Source organism: Protopterus annectens, chromosome 1.part0, assembly GCF_019279795.1.
Source record: "Protopterus annectens isolate FY-2018-M chromosome 1.part0, PAN1.0, whole genome shotgun sequence".
Classification (NCBI taxonomy): Eukaryota; Metazoa; Chordata; order Ceratodontiformes; family Protopteridae; genus Protopterus; species Protopterus annectens.
In genome coordinates this window covers 1,904,190,099-1,904,215,098 of record NC_056725.1, presented here as the reverse complement: position 1 = coordinate 1,904,215,098, position 25,000 = coordinate 1,904,190,099, and the positions used below count along the sequence as shown (strand labels likewise).

At 44.5% G+C, this 25,000-nt stretch overlaps 1 protein-coding gene across 1 annotated transcript in view; it reads right to left on the bottom strand.

Moving 5' to 3' along the window:
* LOC122800801 (ras-related C3 botulinum toxin substrate 1) overlaps window positions 1–25,000 on the bottom strand; it is a 581,096-nt gene that overhangs the window by 39,641 nt on the left and 516,455 nt on the right. The window contains exon 5 of the mRNA XM_044070082.1: window positions 8,669–8,828. Coding sequence (XP_043926017.1) covers window positions 8,669–8,828 — 160 coding nt within the window. The remainder of the gene's footprint in view (window positions 1–8,668; window positions 8,829–25,000) is intronic.

The window sequence follows — 25,000 nt, the reverse complement described above, 5'->3', positions numbered from 1 at the left end:
CTGCTTAGTTAGTCTGCCAGAGACTTTTTCCTTCCTGGCAGGAATTTTGCCTGCAGATGTAATTAGTAAGTTAATGCTGTGTCCCACAAAGTCATGGCTAGTCTGCAACGGGGGTAAAAATGTGCGCCCCCTGCTTGTTTATATACCACATGACCATGGTGTTGTCATCAGTAGTTGTCCCGGATGAGGTAGGTCCTTGACGGCTGTCAGAGCATTCTGAACAGCTAGCATCTCTGATTGATATGTAGATGCATTTGGGTTGAGGACCATGTGCCCTGAATGCATCTTCCTGCTATGTGGGGCCCCCAGGCATAATCTGATGCACCCGTCGTTAGTCTCTGCCTGGCTGGGGGTAATGTCAACAGCTGTCCCTTGTTTTGGTGACAAGCCCATCGAAACTCCTGTTGTAGGCAGGGAATGAGTAATCATTGTTTCCAGGCTGTGGCAATGTTGAGTCCAAACACTTTTTAGGTACCATTGAAGTTTCCTCATATGCAGTCTTGCATATGGAATTAGTAAGATGCAGGATGCCATCAAGCCCAAAGCCTGCAGAACTTTTCTTGCAGTAACTGGGCCTTTGTTGCCAACATTTTAAAATAGTCAGTTGCCTTTGTTTGTCTGGCGTGAGAAGCCATCTGGGCAGTTGTATTTAAGCTTGCACCCAGGAATATTATCTCTTGAGAGGGTACTAATTTTGATTTCTTTTTGTTGACTGTGTACCCTAGGGCATGTTAGGGGTCCTTTTACAAACGCCAGATGCTGTAGAAGAAAGTCCTTGTTCTCTGCTTGAATTAGACAGTTGTCCAAGTAAGGATATATTTGTATTCCTCTGTCTGCAGAATGCAATTACTGGTGCCAGGCACTTTGTAAAGACCCTGGGTGCAGTAGACAAGCCAAAGGGCAGTGCAGAGAACTGGTAATGCATTGAGCCAGCCTTGAATCGGAGGTATCTTCTTCATAATTGTCTGATCAGGACATGCAGGTATGCCTCTTTTAGGTCTAGAGTCACCAGCCAAACGTTATTGCCCAGCATGGGCAGAAGCTGCTGCAAAGTCATCTTGAATTTTGGTATATCCAGGAATGTGTTCAGAATATATAGGTCCAGTATTGGTCTCCAGGCCTTGTCCTTTCTGGGTACCAAGAACAGTAGAGTAAAATCCTTGTTCCTGCTGTTGCTCTGGTACTTGTTGAATGGCCCCCATGTCCATGAGGGATGAGACTTGTTTTTGTGCCTCTGTCCATTGATTTTTTGGCAGATCTGGCCAGCCGTTCGCCTTTGGCAGGGTATGGAAATGGAACTTGTACCCTTGTGACACGATATTTAGAACCCACTTGTCCTTGGTTATAATGTGCCAATTTTGAGAAAAAAGTGCTAATTTTCCCCCAAAGGGTGCTGCCAGGAGGTAAGTGCTTGGTGCAGGCAGGGGGAAGTCATTGGGACTGTTTCCTGTATGGTTGTGATTTGTCTTCTCCAACTTTGGAGGTAGAAGCACCCCACTGCTTTGACCTGTAGGACCCTTGCGCCTGGGATCTGCCCTTTGAGGTCTGACACAGGAAAGGACCAATTCTTTGTAGGCCAGTGTCTACTAAACCTAGGTGGCTGTACTTGTAAAAAATGTTGACAGTTTGCATAGATTTAGCTTTGTCCTCCACTTTCTTTAACACCTCCTCTGCCTTAACGCCAAACAAATATCATGCTGTAAAGGTGCATCTAATAATTTAACTTTGACATAGGCAGATTTTGTTCCTTTAACCAAGCATGCCTCCTAATTACAGATCCCGTAACTGCGGCCTTGCAGGACGCCTCCAAAGAATCAAAACCACATTGCAAGTATGCTTTTCAACTTCAGTTGCATGCAATAAATCCTGCATTTCCTTGTTTTCTGCACATTCAGAGTTTAACATTTTCTGTTTAAGCAATGACATGTTGCTGATATTTGAGCATATGAAACTAACAGTTTAAGGCCCTTATAGCTAACGTAGCAAATGTGTAAACCTTTTTTCCCCATCTATCCAGTGCCCTAGAATCTCTGTCAGGGGGGGTAGGGTTTTTTGCAGCGGAAGCCTTAACTCCTTTGGGACCCTGTGAAATAGTTTCTGGGTCTGCAGCAGAGTTTTTAAAAAGGAATTTGTGAGAGTCAGGAACCCTGTAATATCTGTCAGGCTTAACAGGAGCTGGAGGTAAGGAGTCAGGGTTACGACTTGACTCCGAAAAAAACACATCTACAATATCTAACAGGTGGAATGGCTAGTGGCCTGCGTTGAGGTAGTAAAAGGAAATCCCCAAGCCTCTTTTTAGATTCTGAAAAATCTTGGCTCTCCCAGTGGAAATGCTCCCTCATGGTATGCAAGGTTTCCCCAAAAGAATAGTCCTCTGGAGGAGAAGCTGAAGGTATACATTCTTCAGCATCAGAATCCTCATAGGGGGGAAAAGAATATTCCTGATCAGAAGAGGAATCAGAAGAAATAGAAACCCGATCTGAAGATTTATAGTAGGTCTCTTGCCTAGGCCTCTTATTAGGAGGGGGATGGGAACCCCTGATCAAGGTAATTAAGTCTTCGGTCATTTTGAGCATCTGTTTTTTGGGCATAGAGGCCTGTCCACGTGGCTCGAGTTTGTTTCTTTGCTTTAGTCTTTGCCTTTGAAGCTGAGGTTGGTTTAATGTAAAGATGTTTAGGTCTGAATACACCCTCAGAAGCTGGTGCCTGCTCAGCGGCTCCAGACCCATCTGAAGGAATAGTATCAGAGGCTCCAATACCTTGAGTTTCCAGTGGCATGGCAGACTCCACATGCGAGTCGGCAGCGGCCTGCGACTCTAAAGTAGCGGGCATCTCACCGAGAACCGGCGACTGGCTTAGGAGAAGCTTAGTCATCGGTTTTGGGCCTCAGTTGTCCATCTCTCTGCTTTTCTTTGCATTTTTATGAACTCTGGTAGTTGGATGGCTATCCGTCATTTCTGGATAAACTGGCGTCCAAAACAGTTTAAAGCAAAATCATACTGACGCTTAATAGTGCGTTGGTTAAATCTAGCACAAAATAGTTCAAACAACCCCTGCACGAACGGCATGTGCATGGCCAAACACCAAAATCAATCCAAAAAGAAAAAGCCAGCACCCAACTCCTGTAGCATTGGCAATACTAATTTATTCCATAATAGAACAGCAAAAATTATCACAGTACACCAACATGGTTATACCCGTTTCGGCCAAAGCCGCCTTCAGCAACCAAACATGATGCAAAAATAATTAAACCTAACATGCTATCTCCTTTCTTATGTATATTCGTACTGCAGGCAAGGAGCGCCCTCTGGTGCATATAAAAATACAAAATTAATCCACATAAAAAAATGTGATTGTATACATAAAAACAATTTGAATACAGACCCGGAGGAAAAAGGGCCCCCAATTTTATGATCCACATTTTTTCTTTGTTAGTAAGGATTTCATGTAAAACATAAAATTGTTTATTCCTGACCTTAATGTGATCAATAACCATGAAACAAACTATGCCTGTAGGGTGTCTAGAAATATGCTTATACAAAGAACTGGAACCCTTTTTATTCTTAATATCACTCAGGTGCTCCCCTATCCTTATCTTCAAAGGACGGGAAGTTTGTCCAACATAAAATGCTTGACAATTGCACTGGACCAAATAAATCACCCAGGAAGTACTACAATTAGCAAAACATAAAACATTATAAACTTGTGGACAATTATGTGAAGAAAAAGTGAGATTTTAACACCCTAGGACAATAGGTACAATGACCACATGGGTAACAACCCAATATTGATGGACCAAATAAACTAATTTGAGTGGTTGAACAGGAGTCCTTTTCATAGACCCTCGTATAGTGACTGAAAAGGGATCCCAAAGATCGCCCTTTACGAAATGAATATCGACACCGATCCCCTATATAACCATTTAGAACTTCATCCGATTTTAATAAATGCCAATGATTACGAATGATGTTCATAAAACCAACCGTATTTCTCCCATAAGTTGTAACCAATCTGAGTACATCTGATTTATCAGAATCTCGAACTCAATAGGATAACTCGGTTCTATCTTGCCGATTCGCAAATCGGTTGGCCCTGGTGATGTCACCCCCTTGATAGCCCCTACTCTTAAACCTGGATACAAGATCCCTTTAATGGTAGTATGTGGAAGTACTGGAACAAATCCTTTTGACACGAAGGAATTGAGACTTCGGAATATTCTTGATGACATGTTGGGGGTGGAAACTGGTAGCATGCAATAAGGTATTGAATTGAGGAAATTTTCTAAATATCTCACTCTCAAGAGTGTCCAAGTCTGTTCTTTTAACCAGGACATCCAAGAATGTTATTTCAGATCTAGAATAAGTCAACTTAAATTCAATACCCCATATGTTACCATTCAGATATTCCAAAAATTCCATAAGGAATTCAGTGTCTGCTCTCCACACCATCCAGTCATCAAGATATCTTCTCCATATGTCCATTTTGTTGATGTAAATATGACCAATATCATAAATAACCTGTTCTTCTACATACGCCATAAATAAATCTGCATAAATGGGGGCAAAAGATGCTCCCATAGCAGTGCCCTGAAGTTGCCAAAAACATCTATCCTTGAAGTGGAAAACATTGTGAATCAGGACCTTTTCTGTCATACAAACCAGAAGGGTACTGAAACCAGGCTTATAAATATTGGCCTTAACCAACCAGTATTGCAGGGCCATAAGTCCCACCCAATGGGGAATGCTTGTATACAAGGAGGTGACATCCAAGGTGCATAAAAGCCAATCCGATTCTAGTTGCATGTCAGAAATGATTGAAAAAAACTGGGTTGCATCCTGAATCATATAAGAACCAAAAGTGGTTTTAAATATAAGGTAAGAAACTCAGACAAAGGTTGTCAAGGAACCTCTGCCTGATACTATCGGCCTGCCGGGTGGTCTTATAGGATCCTTATGAATTTTCGGCAGAAATGTACTGCTTGCTGGGATAATCAACCTTCAAATGATAACACACCATTAGTAATAATGCCCTCATCTTTAGCCATATCTAGAAAGTTATCAATATATTTTTTAAATTGCATAGTTGGATCCACTTCCATTTCTTGATAATGGGTGCTATTTGAAAGCTGACGCTCAGCTTCATAGTCCTCCAAATCCTGGACCACCACAGCTCCCCCTTTATCCGCAGAGACAACAATTTCCTTATTGTTAATAAGCTGCTCTAAGCATATTCTCTGCTGTTTATCCAAATTATCCTTCATCATGTCCTGTTTATACAGATGTAAATGTAAATCTTTAAGGACTGCATTTTGGAATGTTTGTACAATGGGTAGCATAGGTGGACTGAACGTAGAGGACCTGAAGCGAAAATCCCTAAGCTGCGAGGCAACCTCATCTGAACCATGAAAAAAACATTTTAAATTCAAATTACGACAAACTTTTACCACATCCTCTGCAAAGTAATGCTCCTGAACAAAAAACCCGGGCACAAAACTTAATCCTTTATTCAGCACATCAACTTGTTGCTCATCCAATACTACAGTGGAAATATTGTGCACATTAACTTTAGATTCTAAACCTTGGTCATCCTTTGAAGAATTTCCCCAAGCCCATCTGGTTTTGTGGTGCTTCCTCCCCCCTCGTCTCTGGGACTTGTGCCTAAAGGGACCCTCCTAACAAAACTTGACTCTCTAATGTGGAATTATTTAGATGACTTTTACTACTTCAGAGATTTGCATATTTACTGATATTGGTGGACTGTAGAAGTCTGACTAGACTTTTATAATGGAAATGTTACTGTAAGAACTGTTGGTTGCTTTTTATCTAATAATGGAAATGTTCTGAGTTTGGCAGTTTTGTCATTATTGGTGCATACATTTTGTTTCATTGTTTACTGGAAAAATGTTCAAAACAAATTTAAAACGCCCTCCAACAACTGCACTGTATTGTACATGGAATATAATCAGGAAGGTGCATCAGAGAGCACACGTACGTTTCATGTGCAAGGGGCCTAGGATTTGAAACTAGCCCAAAGTTAATCTTCATCTGCAACTGGCAAAATGTATTTTCTTCGAATGTGGGTTTCAATGCTGTTTCAATGAATGAGAGTTTCAAGGGCAGAGAAGTTTTAATGCCAAGTCTATTTTCATTGTGAGACTGCATTGCTTTGTTTTGCAGATATTAGTGTTTGTGCTGTAGAATGCAAAATAAAACTTTCAAATGAAATCCAAATCATGCAGAAGTAAAGCAGTGTGCACATTAGTGTTTATGGTAAATGGGGTGAAATAACCAAGGAATGAGGCACTGGAATGGCTGCAGGGGAGAGGCTCCATTCGATCATGATTTTTGTGAGGGGGGGAAGGGCAGCAAACGACAGCCCCCGGCTAAACTATACCTCTCAACTGCCCAGATTTTTGCAGAATGAATAGATTTTTGTTTCTTATTTTTGGTTTGTTCCTCATAAAATTTGTGGTTTTCTGGCAAATCATTTAGGAATGAAGTCACTAAACGACAGACATTAAGTTTCAGACATCGTAACCTTCAGAAAAATGCATGCTAAAGCAAGACCTGTTATTCTATCAACTGTCTTAAGTTTATACAAAGCAATTTTTAGTACTGTTTGTATGTTCCCCCAATATAGTTGGCCTTGTCCAGATTTCCTGCATTAAGAGGTTGAGAGGTACGTGCAAATAAATTGCTTTATAGAATTAGGAATATCCAAACCTCTCAACTGTCCCCAATTTGGGCTCAAAATGCTGCTCTCCCCTAATAATCCCTCCGCAAAATAGCAATTTTTGAAGAAAACGTGGAGGATTTACAATTATAAATAACTATAATCAGAGTTATAGATTACTTTTATTTCAGAAATGCATGCAGATTCTCTAATTTTGTCAGCTGCTCAAGTGAACAGTACTAATATTAAAAATGTGCCCCTTCTTTGACAGGTTCCCAGCTGTATTGTGTGGCAATTTTATATTTTTGCATCACATTTTTGGTCCGCTTTTCATAAAATTGTCGTTTTCTGTCAAATTAGTGGCAAATCATTAAAGACTGAAGTTAGAAAATAATGGCACACATTTGAGTTTCAGATTTCATACCTTTCAGAAAATTCATACTAATGCAAGACCTACTACCATTCTATTATCTTCCTAAGCTTATAAGCAATATTTAAACAATGTCTTGGGCCTGTGTCCCACTTCTCTGTATGGCTTTGTCCACATTTCTTGCTCTGAAGTTGAGAGGTATGAGTGTCACAGCCATCATCTTCAGCCAGAGACATTTCAAATTGTGACATACTTATTGCACCCCACTCCGCCATGTACTGACTCTTGATGTGTCCAAACAAGGCAAGGAGCAGTTATGCAGTGCAAGTGTGCAGAGTATTCCCCCATCCAAGGGGGACACAAGTACGGCAGTGGCTTTTCATCTGTCCTTGATTTTGCAGAATGTTCTGGTTTTCTGTCATTTTTATACTGTTGATTTATGCTTATTATTCAGAAAATGCATGCTGTTGCAGTGCCCTGCTGCTCTGTGTTTAGGTAGCAATGCTTTAATGACCATCAGGTAAGCTTGTAAGATTGTAAGATGCAAGTAAGTTTTAATAAGCATACTGTTAAAGAATTACCAATATTGAACGCCTTTATTGTTGCCATGCAGAGAAACTAGATAACGTACAAGCTTTGGGTAATGAAATGCATATGACAGTATTTGCAATAAAGGACAGGATTACAGTATTTTCAGAAGCTCATTACATTTTGTTGGTGACTTAGTCATCTTTGCAGGCTTTACCCATAAACTAAACAGAATGCTAATTTATTATGTGTGGTCCATAACTTGTGCAGTGATCCTTTAAGCAATTTATCTTGAGCTTGTTTCTTGTTTGCTGTTCATTTTTTACTTTGATCATGTCTTCCCCATGAAAAAAGTAGATAGTTGTTGTCAGGCAGCAGGGTCTTTTTTGGATAAGAAACATTTTACAATTGGGGATATCACAGATTGCTACTTTCAGCATGTTATTTGGTAAATTTATACAGCTGAATATATTTTTTTATACTTTATTTTGACTGGCATTCCAGTAATGTATTTAAAAAGTAATTTATTTTTATATGCCTCAAACTTTGTTTCCATCTAGATATTAAACTGTCATGTAGCCAATACACTGAAATATGTTTTTCTTCTATACTTCATTTTGTCTTGACTGGACTCTTGTAATGAGTGTTTGGCACCTAAGGCAGTGTATTTAAAGGTCCAGTTGTGGTTTTGAGCATAGCTCCACCCCTTTCTAGTTGCCCTCACGACTTCCCATTGGCCCCACCCAATTCAGCTATCTTCTGCAGCCCCCCTTTAATTTGAAGTCACCAGCCACGTCTCAGAACATAGAATCAGCAATGTTTGTGTCTTTCGGCTTTTCCCAGTTATGGGTCACCACAGCGGAACTCCAGTCTGCTAATGATTGGCAGTAGATTTTTACGTGCTGGCTTGCTGGGCCTAACGCACAACCTTCAACGAAGGAATGCCCATTCACGCATGTCGCCACACAGAAGACGCTCTGAGAATCGAAGGGCAACGTCTAACTGAGGCGACAACGCTACTGCAGCACCACCACCGCAGTGTATAGAATCAACAATGTAATACAATAAAATAAACCTGCAAGAGAAAAAGGAACATACCAATCTCTTTTGCCATGGCAAGTCCTTGAGGATAAGTGATTGGAGTAAGTTTCTTTTCTTTCAGTTTTTCAATAGTGTCTTTGTCATCCCGCAAATCCAGTTTTGTGCCTACAAGTATGATGGGCGTGTTGGGACAGTGGTGTCGCACTTCTGGATACCACTGAAAAAAAAAAGCAAAACAAAGTAAAAATGCAGTACACTTAATACCATAAGTTCATTCATTTTCACTGGTACTCTAAGAAAATGCTTAAAATATGTTACTAACAGTCAAAAAATTGACCCATGCTGACTTACAGTGGCAATCTGTACACATGCTTCCAGCACATAACAGAATGCAGAATCAGTGTTAGCAATTTAACGGGCTTGTGGAGTAAATGATACAGAATAATACAGGCTACATATAACCACATTCAGAAAGCAAAAAATGCAATCTGTAGCAAAGTGCAACAAAGAAATATATGAATATCATAATGAAGCACTTTTTGTCAGTCCAAATGGCAGTTGGTAAACTTTCCTCAAAACTGTCACAGTTCTGGCACCTTCAAGTCTGTAAACTGGAAAAATCTTACCTCCACAAGTAGAACCACAGACAGGATATAGTTTACCAAAATACACAACTGCACTCCCAGCACAGTCAAAATCTATAAACTGGAAAAATTAAAGAAAAACAGCAAGACCTTTTATCCTGGTTGTAGTACCTCTTGAGCCGGGATGCTTGTTTGGTGTTGCAGTTTATTACAAAACATCTTAGTGTTTTCTCTAACAGTTTAGGAAAAACTATGGGATAAATTCATAAGTTATCACGAGGTTTGGAATTTACATAGCCCCCTACCACAGTGATTTTCCATGATGATCTGCAGCATTGTGATGGGTTGTTTCTGAAACCATGCTCTATGTTAAGGCATTCTGGGAGATTAATATGCAAATTGGCCATTTGCTTTCCCCAACCTGTAACTACATCCAGTAAAGCATTTAGACAGCAGAGAGGAATTGCATGGATTCAACCATCACAGTATAGGCAAGTGCTGGGAGGCTTGCTGGTCAGAGTGTGTGCACATGATTGTAAGCTAGAGATTGCATGCGTCTCTTCCTGGGAGGTAGCAATAAGGAGAGCTAATGAAGGAGATTGGTTAGGTGATGTGTGTACAGGTGAATGGATGAGTTGCCTGAGCGTGTGGTTAGGCTAGTGTGTGTGGGGATGGCTGCCCTACTTCTACACACCTAGAGAATAATGACCACAGCCTACAACACTGGGTTGGTGGAACCACTAGCCAACCAGGACCAATGTCTTCAGTTATGTGCCTTAATAGCACACAAGGTGAAGAGAAATAACAGTTGTATAAAATCTTACCATAACCATAGATATCCTTCTCTTCTACACGCTGCAGTACTCATCACCTAGCATAATCATATACACACACTTTGACCAGTAAGCTCCCAGCTCTTACCTCATGCATCTGGCCAGTACACAAGTCTACATGCTACTGCGAGGTACGTGTGATGCCGATAATCATCCTGCATACGTTGGTCATAAAGTGGTGTCGAGTATAAAGCAGACATTTTAAGCCTTTTAGTTTAAGCACTTGGGCTTTAGACCAGTTGTTTTACATTAGGAAGGTTTGTGGGCTGCACTGTGGTGGCAGGGCAGGTAGCTTACATCCTTCTAAGTTGGGAACTGCTGATTGAGGGCTCAGTGTCTGTTATTCTAAAAGTGTATTAGTTCTGGTTTAAGCACCTGGGCTTCAGGCCAGTTATTTTACATTAAGAAGGTTCATGGTCTGCACTCTTGTGGGAGAAGAGGCTGGACTCTGCCCTTCTGAGTGGGGAATTTCTGGTTAAAGGCTTATAGTGCCAGCATATTTGAACTATTTCTTACTGTAATTGGTGCACCTTGTTTGCTGTAGCATAGACTAGATCCAGGCCTGCTGAATCTAGTTTTGTTTGTATGCTTATTTCCCTGAAAAGCTAATTCCACCTAAAACGTCATTTTTGCATTTAAGTTACCTGGCACTTGCTCACTAAAGCAATTATATAAGTCAGCACTAAAAAATTAAAAGCACTACGCCCTCTCAAACTCCCCCTGGAGTACCTTGCTCCCCATTGGCCATTTTTTTCAATTATAAAGAAATTCCCAATACTATTCTAGCATGTCCAAAAGGTCAGTTGTCAATCTCCTCTCCAGTCTAGCTGGTGAATCTGGGAAACTTGAGGCAATGTTACAACTGCCTCATGTACACAGACAACCCTCTCCTCCTCCCAACAAATTCCAACACATGTGAGAGATGCAACCATATATAGCCAAACTGGAGGCTAAGCTCTCTCAACTCAGTACTGGCGTAACCAGTCAGGAGAAGGAAACCACACTCACTAAAATTCTAGTCTCACATAGACCTACCACGACAGCAAACCAAACACAAACACACAAAAACATACTTGGAGGCTCTAAATAAAAATCTGCCTAAGCAGCAGAGACCTCCAAAGCAGACACCCAAGCAACCACTACCCCAAAACAAAACACGTGCAACACATAGCTCACAAAGCCAGTGTGCCGAACAGTCACAGCCCTTAAGGCTAAACAACACACCTGATACATTTGTAATAGGTGACTATCAGGCACACTGACGTCCCACTCACCAGGCTGAACAAGGTCACGGTGAGCTGCCTGTCGGGCGCTAGGATCCGCCACATAACACAAGCACTCAGGTCACTCCAAGGCAAGTACAAATATGACTCTGTCATTGTCCATGCTGGTGTGAATGATCTGAGACGTACCTCCCTGGACTACATGAAAAGAGACAGAGGAGCTCTCCGAGCATGTAGCCCAGGCCGGTATGACCCTAACCTTGAGTAGCATCTTACCCTCACCAAGAATGATGCTACAGTATGAAGACAAGATTATCAATTTCAACAATTGGCTTAAGTATTGGTGTCATTCAAAGGGGATCCAATGCCTGTCAGCCTGGGATGACATGCTCGACAAGCCACAATGCTTCGCTAGGAACAGCTTGCACCTGTCACCCCTGGGCTTTCGGATATTGGCAAAGGCTCTTGCTACCCCCATAGTGCCTTTTTTCGGCAAGGCTCAAAAGACAAACCCACCTCCATAGGTATCACAAGGGATAAGAAACTAAGAGTAATGCTACTCAACGCCAGAAGTCTAAACCTCAAGATGCATGCACTCGGAACTCTCCTTAGCATGGAGAACATAGATATCTGTGCAGTAACAGAAACCTGGTTCAAGGCTCTCGAGAGCACCCCATCACTACCAGGTTATACCTCATACCATGCTTTTCGGCCCCAAAACTTGGACCGAACCACAAAAGGAGGGGGAGTATCAATATTCGTCAAAGATACCCACACCTCCAGGTTGGTGGCACAGCACGAAGCATCAGAGACTATCCATGTGCAACTAACAGTGGGTAAAACTGCCTTCCAGTTTATAGCCTGCTACAGACCACCCTCCCAAACCCAGGAACCCCACTCGGACTTCCTGAGAACACTGGAAAATATGAAGGTGTCTCCAAACACCATTATATTGGGTGACTTCAACTACCCAACCATAGACTGGGAGCATTACTCTAGCTCCAACACCCTAGCCCAAAGGTTCCTAGAATTTATAAACTCAAATGCTATGGAACAACTTGTTACCACTCCCACAAGAGGGGAAAACATACTGGACCTGATCATCACCAACATGGGGACTCTATGCTCCAGACCAGAAGTGTATCCCTCACTGGTAAGATCAGACCATAAACTAATCTCGCTGGATATTCACATCCTGACCCCACCCCATGCCCAGAAAACCACAGTGAAAAACTTCTCTAAAGCAAATTTCACACTCAAGACCGAGGTGGAATCCTTCAAAGCCCCCGGGGCTGTGGATAATACGGCCCAGACCGCAAAATCCTTTATAAACGCATATGAACACCTTCAGGAATGCATGGATCATGCAATCCCAAATAAAACCAAGACCCAATCCTCCAAAGGCAGACGTCCTGTCTGGTGGACCCCACAGCCATAAACAAACTATACAATAGAAGGAGGAAGCTACTACATGATGAAGCAAAATCCCAAAAAGGGAAGGCATCTCTGATCAGTATTAGCAAAAAAACTATGGGCACTCAAAATAGTCTAAGGCCAGCTTGAGAGAAATTGCACAGGACATTAAGGATAATCACAAGGCTTTCTTTAGTTATGTTAGGAACCTGGGTGGGAATTCCCAGATATGCTCAGAATTAGTCCAAAATGACAAAAAATACACCAAACCCACAGACACTGCCAACATCCTAGCTGACAGGTTCAGCACAAACTTCTCCCCCCCCCCCACCTCCCCACCAAAAGGGCTAATATCTATCAGTGCTGCCCCCCTGACATCTCAGATGCTCAGGTAAGAGCTGCCCTCTCCAAAGCAAGAAACACAGCATCAATGGGACCAGACGGTGTCCCGGGCTGCGTCCTACATGAACTCCAAGAAGAGCTAAACCCAAACCTAAAACTACTGTTCAATCTCAGCCTTATTACAGGATATATACCCAAAGAGTGGCGTACAGCAACAGTGGTCCCTCTCCACAAAGGTGGTGCCTCAACGGATCCTGGAAACTATCGCCCCATAAGTCTCACTAGCTTGGTCTGCAAAGCTATGGAAAGGATCATCATGGACCTCCATAAATAAAGATATTGGGGACCTACAGACACTGGATCCTACCCAGTTCGGCTTTGTTAAGGGCAGATCCTGCCTCTTAAACCTGGTCGATTTCTTTGAAACAGTCACCAAGGCCATTGACAAGGGGAAGGTGGTCCACACAGCCTACCTGGACCTTGCAAAAGCCTTTGATACAATACCCCACTCCGGCATTATAGATAAGCTCACCAGCTTAAATATAAACCCCTATGTCACTAGATGGGTTGCAAACTGGCTCAAGGACAGAACCCACATGGTTAGAATAGGTGGAGCCATGTCAGACTCCAAACCAGTTACAAGTGGCGTCCCACAAAGCTCAGTCCTGGGACCTCTCGTTCGGTATATATTTCTCGGAGGTACAGGCCAACATGGAAGGACTGTGGCTGACCAAGTTCGCAGATGACTGCAAACTGGGAGCCATAATAGACTCTCCAGCCGACACAAGCATCCTCCAAAAGGGCCTCATAGAAACAGACAACTGGTGCCAGAGCCATGGCCTCAAGCTAAACGCCAAAAAGTGTATAGTCATCCCCTTTGGCAAAAACAAAGTGCCCACAAATTACCACATAGGTGGTAATCCATTAAGTACAGAAGAAGTAATTAGGGACCTGGGGACCCAAGTTGATAGCAATTTCTCATTTGACAACCACGTGGCCAAAGTGGTTAGAAAAACATTTTATATAGCCCACCTAATCATGAAGGGATTCACATCTAGATCAGGGGAGGTCATCGTGCCTCTTTACTCATCAGGCCCATAATTGAGTAAAATGCCCCTTTTGGGATGTACCTTACCAGACACCTGCAGCAACTGGAAAGACCCCAAAAGTACCTCACCAAGAGGATCAAGGGGCTCAAGCAGATGCCATATGCTGCCCGGTTAAAGAAACTCCAGCTCTACTCAGTGGCATACCGCCTGCTCAGAGGCGATCTGTGCCTGACATATGAAGCCATGTCCAACCCGGAATTAATGGACATGCTGCACCTCAGAAAATCGAAATCCCATCGAGCTACGCGCTCGAGGGACTTGAACCTCAGCAATGAAATAAATAGGACATGCTGGAGGGACAGATTCATAACCCAGAGGCTCCCTTCATTCTGGAATAAAATCCCAGTCCAGGTTAGGCAGAGTCCCTCTGACTCTCTTCAAGAGGAATCTTGATGAGTGGATGGGAGATCGTAGGTTTACCCCGGGTATCACTTCTGTGTCACTGTTAGACAGAGGCACAGTATACTAACCTTGAAAAAGGGCATAGCAAAATTAATTTAAAATGGGTGGCGAAAGCCATACACACTCTGGCTAGGCTTATAAATGCCCTAGGGCAGATAGCCTAGTATGACCCTATGAACCTATGACAGAAGCAGCTTCAGAATTGAATGCTGCCAAGCACCAGCCTGAGTCTAGGTGAGAAACATACCACCAGGAAAATACAGGCAAGCATCAGGGGAAGGCAGGGGGGAAAGTAATACTGTAGCATATACAAAAGGCATCTATGGTTATGGTAAAATTTATACAACTATTCTATGTCCTTCTATTCATATGCTGCAGTATTCATCACATTAGGAAGAATGCCAAAACATGTGCTTGGGAAGGATTGGAGGGAGGGGGAAGGGAAGCTGTGTAAAAACTTACCATAACCATAGATGTCCTTCTTTCATGTTGCAGTATTCTACTAGTGGGTTTACTCTTCCGATCAGCTTGTCTGGCCAGGTTTCCAAAGCTCTTCCTGCTCCTCTTGGTGCGCTGGACGTCTGACGTGGAGACAGGTACATGGGCCATACAGGTGACGTCTAAACGTACCAGCCGTCACAACTTAAAGGCTCCAGTCCTGAGGGACATAGGCTGTCCCTGAGCCGGGTAGAGCAAATGCAAGGAAAAGGGGGCATGGTGGGAGGATAGAAATACTGCAACATGGAAGAGAAGGACGTCTATGGTTATGGTAAGTGTTTACACAACTTTCCTATATCTTTCTATTCCAATGTTGCAGTATTCTACTAGTGGGTGAATACCAAAGCTCACTAAATGTTGTGGGGTGGCCTGGTAGAGGACTCCAGGAATCCATCCACGACAGCCCTGGCAAAACCTGCTCTGGCTTTGGAGATACGGTCCAGTTTGTAGTGTCTGGTGAAGGTGTGCACAGAGGACCAAGTGGCTGTTTCCAGAATGGAGTTAGTATCCAGGCCTTTGTGGAGTGGGCCCTGATGTTGCCTGAACGTGTCTTTCCATGGTGTGTGTAAAAAAAGGTGATAGCCTTTGCAATCCAGGCAGAGCTGGTCTGTTTGCCCACTGCTTTCCCCTGTGGACATCCAGAGAATGAAGGGCTCTCTCACCATCTCCCTGTGGGTTAGGGAAGAAGGTAACCAGATGGATAGCCAGATTCAAGGAAAGGTCACTGACCACCTTGGGGGTGAAGGAAGGGGTTTATCCTTAGGGTGACTGTCCATATGGAAAACCAGGAAAGGTGGGGTATAGCCATAAGGGCTTGAAGCTCAGAGACCCCCCTGGCTGATGTTAAAACTACTATCAGGACTGTTTTCAATGTACAAAACTTGAAGGTGGCCTTGTCAGCTGGTTCAAAGGGTGGCAAGGTGAGTTTTTCTAGCACATAATTAAGATACCAGGGAGGAGGGGATGGTTTTCTGGGAGGTCTTAGGTGCAGAACTCCTTCCAGGAAGAGATTGGCTGGTAATCTGGATGCCAGCAGAGGTTCCATAGGCAGGCAGAAATGGCAGAGAGGTGTGCCTTAACCTGTCTTCAGGAGTTCACACAGGTAGGACATAAGAGTTAAGTCGCTGTCCAGCGCTCCATCTGGCTTTTGTGACATCAGAAGGGAAACCTTTTCCATTTGGAGAGAAGATTTTCTTGTGTTGGGTTTCCTGGCCTCCTGCAGGACAGAAAGCACGTCCTTGTTGTACAGGTGTCTGAATGGGATCAGAATCCTATCTGCCACAGGGAGAGGTGCAGAGACCATCACTGTGGGTGTACCTGTCCCCTTGTGCTGCGTGAGTAGTTCCACTGAGGGGGGTAACTTGTGGTGATTGCCCTTGGACAGATGAAGTAGAGTGCTGTCCTGGCCAATAGGGAGTCAACAGCAGGATTTTTGGCGAGTCCTGCTGAATGTTCAGTAGGACCCTCTGGATCGGGGTGGGGGTGGGGCATACAGGAACTTCCCCTTCCATGACATTGAGAAGTCATCTATTTGCAATGCCTTCGTGTTATGAGTCCTGGAGCAGTAGCTCCACAGTAGCCCATTTACGGAGGCGGCGAACATGTCTATCTGAGGAATACCCCACTTGTGGAACTGATCTAGGAACATTTCTCTTGACAGCATCCATTCGTGGCTGTCTGAGATAGTTCTGCTTAGTGAATCTGCCGGAGAGTTGTGCTGTGATGGGATGTAAGCTGCCTGGAAGGAGACTCCCTGAGAGATGGCCTGATCCCATACCTGTAAAGCTAGTCTGCATAGGAGGTAGGACTTTGTCCCTCCTTGCTTGTTCAGGTACCACATCACTGTGTTGTCTGTAAAGATTTTTAGGAGGCCCTGCTGGAGGTAATGTTGGAAGGCCTGCAGGGTTAGGAGTACTGCTGTAATTTCCTTGATGTTGATGTGCATAATGTTTGTCTGTCCACAAACCTTGCACTGTCCTTTGACCTAGAGTCGCCCCCCCCCCCCCCCCAGCCCAGGTCTGAGGCATCTGTGTGCATGATCTGGGGAGGTGTGGGTATACGCAGGGGCACGCCCAGATTTTGGGCCACTTGGGCAAGCCACCACTTTAATTCTTGGTGAAGACAGGGGAGGAGTGGAACCCTGAACTCCAGGGGGTGTGAGTGCTGGGTCCACACCAAGCAAAGGTACCACTGAAATTCTCATGTGTAACCTCGCTAGAGGTAACATGGGGATAGTAACTGCCATGTACCTCAGAAGTATCAGGAATTCCTCACAGTCAGAGCTGAAGACTGGAGGGAAGATTGAAAATGACAGGAGAGGGGCACTACTTTTTCTCCGGGAGGGAGGCCATACTGATGTCTGTCATGATTCTGCATCCCAGGAAGACAAATGCCCTGTGTAGGATGGAGTTGGAACTTTGGGTAATTTATCAGGAACCCTAGAGACTTCAGAAGGAGCAGGTGGTCCTCTGTGTGAGTACGGAGGGTCTGTCCGCTGCTTGAATGAGTAGGTCGTCTAGGTATGGGAATATATGTAATCCCCTTGTCCTGCAGTAGGCAATGACCAGGGCTAGACACTGAATACCCTTGGAGTGGTTGAGAGCCCAAGAGGCAATGCAAAGAACTGAAAGTGAGAGGAGCCTGCTACAAAATCTGAGATATTTCCTGGAGGAAGGCTTTATGCGGATGTGAAGATAGGCCTCCTTTATGTCCAGGGTTACCCATGAAGGCCTGATGTAGAATGAGGGGAAAGAGTGGTTAAGGTGAGCATCCCTGAAGGAGGGAACCTTTAAAAAGAGGTTGAGGCAGGAAAGATCTAGGATGGGCCTCCAGGGTCCTTCCTTTCTTACCACCAGAAATATTCTTTAGTACAAATCTTTCCCTCGGGGTCGGGGGGGTTAGGGGGATATGGGACTGATTCTGTGTTGCCTTGCAGTTAGTTGCAAGTTGTGTATGACCTGGAGTAGGAGGGACCGTTGGGATGTGGGAAGGGGCAGGATAGGCAGTCTTGGAGGAGGAGTGATTCAAGACAAAGTATCCGTCCTTCAGGATGGACAAGACCCATTTGTCTGTTACTAGGGATCAGTCAGAAAGACAGTGAGACAGATGGGTGGAAAAGGGGGTGCTGGTAGGAAGGGGTGGGGGGAGAAGGGTGGCAGGCAGTCAGATACTGCCTGCCCTGTCTGGAAAGGAAGGATCTAGCCAGAGGCCTGAAGAGGTCCTTGGCTGGGGAGTTTCCTGGGAGGCCTTCTGGATGGGTTCCTATTACCAGATCGCAGAAGCAGTTTGTCAAATGTGTCTTGATCGAACTAAAGAGCGAAAAGGCAAAATAACTCAGCTTTTCATTACTTTGCCATTTTCAGCACTGTAGTGTGATCTCGGAGTGGTTATATTTAAGTAGGAGGGGTGTGAAGGGCACAGCCTCCCACATTATGTAACATTTTAAAGTATTTATTTTTTTTTATTTCCTAACAGCAATTTTTTTCCCTTGAAAAAAAAAATCACTGTTCTGAGGTTTCGACGCAAGCTTTCGCTTACACGGGGTTGATTATCGTTTGCTTTTCTAAGTGTGCGATAATATAATATAGCCCTTCTGGACCTTGGGGGGGGGGGGTGGGGTGCTGAAGGCCTTGATTCCTTTCTTACAAATTGTGTCTTATCAGAGCCATTCTTCTAGAACTTTGGGATTTGAGAGACAAGGAGGTGTTTGAGATCCTGAAGCTCTTTCCCTTTTTGCTGGAGAGACTTGAAAAGATCAGCCACCTTAGCACCAAAGAGGGCCGGAATGGTCCAAGGGGGCATCAAAAAGCTTGGCTCTGAAGTCATCAGGGAGTGGCTGCAAACATAGCCAGGAATATCTTCTTAGCGTGGATGCTGATGCAGCTGACCTGGCTGAGGCCTCAGCGACATCGTATGCACACCTAAGGGAATACGCGTTCACTTGTTTGACAAGCCCAAGTAAGGAAGACAGGGATGTTTTAGCAGTACAGTCAGGAATGTTAAGCTCTTTGGTGGTTTTGTCCAGAAGAGCCAGAGAGTACTTGGCCATGTGAGACTGATAACTTGGAGCCCTAAAGGCTAGGATAGAAGTATAAAATCTTTCCCCACCTCTCCATGGCCTTGCTGTTATCTGCAGGTAGAACAGGGGTAGTAGGGAGTCGTTTAGCAGCCCTGTCAGTAGAAATGGAAATAGCAGGGTCTGCTGGGGGGGGGGGGGGGGGGGGGCTTGAAAAGGAATTTGTCTAAGTCAGGGACCCTGTATAATCTGTCCTTTGATGAGCAGGAGGTTGGGAATCAGAGCTCATGGATGCTGCAGTAAATGCATCCTGGAAGGCAGGTTGTACTGGTGGGATAGGTGACTGATTAGGAGATTCCATCTGAATCAAATCAAAATCTTTTCTGTGCTTCAGACATGTCTGAGCATTCACACTTAAATGTTCTCTCGTCAGGTTAAGTGTCCCCAAGGTAAGGTCTTCCACTGGGGAATCTGTCTCAGCAGAGGCCTCCTCAGGGGATCCATAGTCCAGGGGGGATGAAATCTGTGAAGAGTAGGAGAGGGAGTCCTCAGAGGAATCAGACAGTTCCTCCTCTGTAGGCTGGCTTCACAGTTCTTTCAGGTAGTGAAGGCCTTGGGCTAAGAAGAGGTGAAGCTTCAGGGGTGAACTCAGTGGAAGGCCTGAGGGCCAAGAAGGCATTGCAGAGACTCTGGCTGAAGGCCTGCCAGTCAGGTAAGTCCTCTGGTACTGAAGAAATATATGCCTGGTCTTTTGCTTTCTCTTAGAAGGCCTAGCAGACATCTGGCACTGGAGTGGCGGAAGCCGGGTCCGAGGCGCCCATACAATCCCCCCGGCATCTGTAACAGGCGCTGGCTACATCCTCCCCAGACATGTCATCCAATCTAGATTGTGTGGCCCCCTGAAAGGTGTCTAAGGTGGCGGAAGCAGTGTCCTCATCCAAGCTGATGGTGGCTACAGGTTGAGGAGCAGCAGAGGGAGGCGCAGTGGAAGTAGTAGGCCACATGAACTTGGACCTCTTCTTTGGCAGTGATTCAAATGGGGTGTTGGAGGCAGCTTCCATACAGAGAGCTATCTGCCTTAGCCACTAGTTCTCAAGGTACAAGTCCAGAGCCTGTAAGCGGTGGTGAAGGGTCTTGGAGACTTTTTAGATGGCGCAGTTTTTGTAATCGTGCTCCCTACAGAGACTAAAGACACTGGTCGTGGGTGTCTGAAATTTTACGATCACAGTTGCACTTAATCTTACCGGACATGGACTATAAAATACAAAAGGACTGAAAAAAAGGCCCCAGCGGGGTACTTATGTTACATGTGAAGCAGATCACACGTCAGCGAGTAGCAGGAACACCTGGCGTATGGCTGGCAGCTGAAAAGTTCTGACAGCTGGTGCATTCAGACATCACCTTTATGGCTCGCATACCTGCCTCCACGTCAGACTTCCGACGCACCAAGGACTGGAAAAGCTTTGGAAACCTGGCCGGACAAGCTGATGGGAAAAAGGGTAAACCCACAAGTAGAAAACTGCAATACTGGAATAGAAAGGCAGAGGGTTTTTCTACAAAACCCTGTAGAATAACTGGCAAAACCAGCCATAGACCTGGAGATGATGAAGCTTATGTCTAGTGAAAGTAGGACCAGAGGACCAGGTAGGTGCCTCTAGGATACAGCAAGTGTCTACGCCTTTATAGAAAGCCCCAGAGGGGGATAATACCCTAGTGAAGTGTGCCCGCACTGGAGAAGAAAGGCTCTTATTAGTTAAACAGAAGATAGCTTTTAAAACCCAGGAAGAGACAGTTTGCTTGGAAACTGGCTGACCCAGGGTCCTTGAGTGATAAAAACCAAACTTATCCGTTAATCTGAATGGTTGTGTGTGTCCTACCAGGGCATCATCTGAGTTGCCTGTGCACATTCAAAGTATGCAGAACTCTCTCACTGGGAGGTTGAGGGGAAGGAAAAAAGGTGAGAAGGTTAATAGACTTATGAAGGGACAATTCACTGACTAACTTCGGCATAAAGGAAGGGTTGGTGTGCAAGGATACCCTGTCTCTGTTGAAGACTGAAGGAGGAATTAGACAGAGCTTGCAACTCAAAAGACCCTTCTGGCAAAGGTAATGGCAACTAGCAGAACTGTTTTCCATGTGCAATGTTGTAAGGAAGAAGCTTGCTGGCTCAAAAGGTGCCAACATAAGCTTCTCTAACAAAATTGAGATCCCAAGGAGGAGGGACTGGTTTCCTTGGGGGTATAATATGAAGGATGCCTTTAAGGAACAGTTTAACCTCTAACCTAGAGGCTAAAGGAGGGGACACAGGTCGACAAGCAGAGATGGGTAAAAGCTGAGGCTTCACGGAGGAACTGTACAGCCCCCCATTCATCGGTTCACAGACATCCACTGACTGCAACACCAGATGGAAAACCTTTTCCATTTGGAAACACAGGATTTCCTAGTAGTGCATTTTCTGGCCTTCTGCAGAGCTTGAAGCAAGTCTTCTGAAAATAGGTGTCTAAAGGGAATTAAAACTCCATCACCCACAGAGCAAAGTTCAAAGATGACAGCTGTGGATGTATTAGGGTTCCCATGTCCTGTGTGAGTAGACCCATCTTTTGGGGTAACTTCTGACGACTTCCCCTGGCTAAGGGAATGAGAAGGGGGAAAGAGTGCTGCCTTGGCCAAGAGAACGTCACTAGCTGCATTGAAGGCATTTAAGAAGGCTGGTGGGACTGGTGGGTTGACAGAAGGTGGGGTACCCATTTGTAAGAGTTCATAGAACCTCTTTTGGACTTGTCATTTCAGTAGAGTCCCATGTGAAAAACTCTCATCCGAGAGATGGTTTCTCCGAAGGTAAGGTCCTCTCCAGGGGAATCTGCCTCAGCAGAGTCCTCCTCTGGGGTAGCATACCCTACAGGGGATGGCATTTAGGAAACATAAGAAAGGGAATTCCCTGAAGAGGAATCTGAATAGTCAGCTTCAATTGAAGAGGATCTGCAGTCCGAGGACTAGGGCTGAAAACAGAAGGGACTGCTGGAGGAGCAGTCACTGAAGGCCTAAGGGCCATGAAGGCATTGAATAAACCTTGAGAGAAAGCTTGCCAACCACGCAAGCTTTCAGATGGTGGAGATACTTGCCTAGTTTTTGGTTTCCTTTTTTAAATATGAAACTGGCCTAGAGGGCGCAGGGCCTAGCTTCAGGCGGTTCCCTAATGGCAGAAAGGCCAGTCTGGACGTCCGTAATGGGCAGAGGTTAATCTCATCGGTGCCCATCTGTGTAACCTCCATGGATGTGCTTTCAAGCCCTTGGTTCTGCGACCTCCAGAACGGTACCCACTACACTAGCATTTGCTGATTCCGTACGTTCAAGGCGTACGCTGGCCACAGGGGAAATGCCGGTGGAGGAGATGCAGCAGTAGGCACAGGCCTAAAGACTTTGGCCTTCTTTTATGGTGGCTTAATGGTCTAACTGGATGGCCCCTTCATAGCAAAAGCAAGACGTTTGAGCCTTTTGTTTTCTAAATAGATATTAAGAGCGTGCAAACAACTGCGAAGAATGTTTGGAACAAAGGCCTGACAAATCACAGGTTTTATGGTGATGGCTGGGCCCTAGGCAGAACAAGCACAGGTCAAGGGCATCCTTATGAGGGATCTGACGTCTGCACATACGGCTTCCTTTGCTAGATGACATGAACCTAGGCAAGCATGCAGTGACCAAAACAAGAAAAAAGCCCAAGTGGGGTAATTTAAACTTGCAGGATCCAACGTCAGAAACATCAGGATGAGCTGATGTTACTCTGGCAGCAGAGAGGTTCTGGGGAAGGTATGTGCAGATGTCACTTATGGACCATGCATCCTACAGCCACAGTGTCAGACATCCCACTTATCTCGCAGTAACCAAAACTTTTGTATACTGGCTGGATGTTCGGGTCACTAGGTGGTGGCTAACCCCCAAAGGTCAAGAATACTGCAACATAATTTATTTATTTTATTTATTTAAATTTGTTGACCTGGAGTGTCCGACTGGACGTGGGTCCATTTTCAGCGGAGGCCCGGGGAGAAAAGCTCCACAGTACAATAAACAGACAGTAGTTACATTGGATTACATAGCGATTAACAAATTAACATAGAAATTACTTACAACATATTTACAGATGAAGAACACAGTACATGAGTAGACAACTAGAATCTTCATCTGTGAAGTACATAACAGGCATTAACAAATGTAACAATGAGAAGTTTCTGCTGTATAATAAGTACTAGGCTTATGAGCATCAGAGCTTGCTATCATCAAGGTAGTTAGTGGAGGTGAAAGAAAGGTAGTAGTTGGATGGGGTGGATTATATTAGAGTGGGAGTTGCAAGGGCATAGCCAGCATGTTTTTAGGTGCGCTTTTAATAAAGTTTTGAAGTTGGTGCAAGATGGTACGGAGGTAATTGTGGGTGGGAGTGAGTTCCATAATTTGGCTATGGCGCAAGAGAATAGTGCTTCACCAGCAGAGTTATTGGCTTTAGTGATCTGCAAGTGATTTTTGTTGCTGAATCTTAGTGGTCTGGTGGTGTGATAGGGTTGGAGTAGATTCTGGAGGGATGGGACATTTAGTGGATGGTTTACTAGTTTGTGGGCGAGTGAGAGTTGATACCACTGAAGGAGGTGAGAGAGTTCAAGCCAGCCCACTTCAGCAAGTGAGAGAGTGGCGACTACGGGAGGATGCCCGTGGTGAATTTGGCGATTTTGTTGTAGCAGGTCTCTAGCTTGTTTAGATCACATTGCCTTAGGTTGGTATATACTGGAGAGGCATAAAGTAGGGTGGAGATAAGTTGGGAATTTGCTATTGAAATATTTGCTGCTTTGGAGAGAAATTGTTTATTTCTGTATAATGCTCCTAGTTTTTTGTGGACTTTTTTTTATGGTCATGGATATGTGAAAGTCAAATTTTAGTTTATTGTCCATTTCCACTCCTAGCAATTTGGTGTGTTCAGTTGGGTATATAGTGAAACAGGTGAAGTCAGTATAAGAACATCAGAATAGGAAGACGCCATCCATTTGAGGGATTGTGTTATGGACCTGCTGAATGAGTCTGCCACCACATTCTGAGCTGAGGGAAACTTGACTTTATAAAGCCAACTCCTAGACGTGTAGGGCTAGCCTGCATAAGAGGCAAGACTTCATTACCCCCTGCTTGTTGATGTATCAAAGGCAGTGGTGTTGTCAGTGAACCACCTTGGCACCCCTGGAGTTGGCTTGGATTTGAAAATTTGTAGGACAAAAAGAAGGGCTCTGATCTCTTACGTTGACATGTTCCTTCATCTGTTTTGAAGACCAAATATTCCTGAGCCTCCAGGATTGAAAAGTCGCACCCCATCCGGAGTCTGAAGCATTTGTTTATCAATAGAGAGGGGATGAGTGGCTGTAAGGGAAGACCACGGCTTTTGGTCACCTGAAGGATCCAAAAATCCAACTCCTTTTTTTATGAAAGGCAGGAGTAGAATCATGAAATCCAACTCCTTTTTTATGCAAGGCAGGAGTAGAATCATGAAATCCAGGGAATGGGAGTGCTGCATCCAAACCGTCCTTAGGAACTACTGAATTTTTCTCATGTACAACTTGGCCAATGGGAGCATGGGTATCACAGATACCATGAACCCCAGGTGGTGTAGGAAGTCCCTGGTCATCAGAAACTGAAGGAGTAAGATGCTGTGGGAGAAGGAAGTGAGGAAAGTACAGTTGTGTACACTTAAAATAAATTTAGATGTCAGAGTATATTCACTGTTGCAGTCATCACATTTGGGTTATCCCTGCCAGGGTAGCCCTCGGCCATCATGAATATCAGAGACTTCGTATTTCTGCGTCGGTTGCTGTCGCTTGAAGACTGATGTCAGGTAGTCAGTAGTATAAAGTAAGGCAGACAACGTCATTACATCAGTTTTGTTTGCCCTAACCTGTCAGGAGCCCCCAAAGTAGGAGGCCAAGTTCTGGTGGAAGA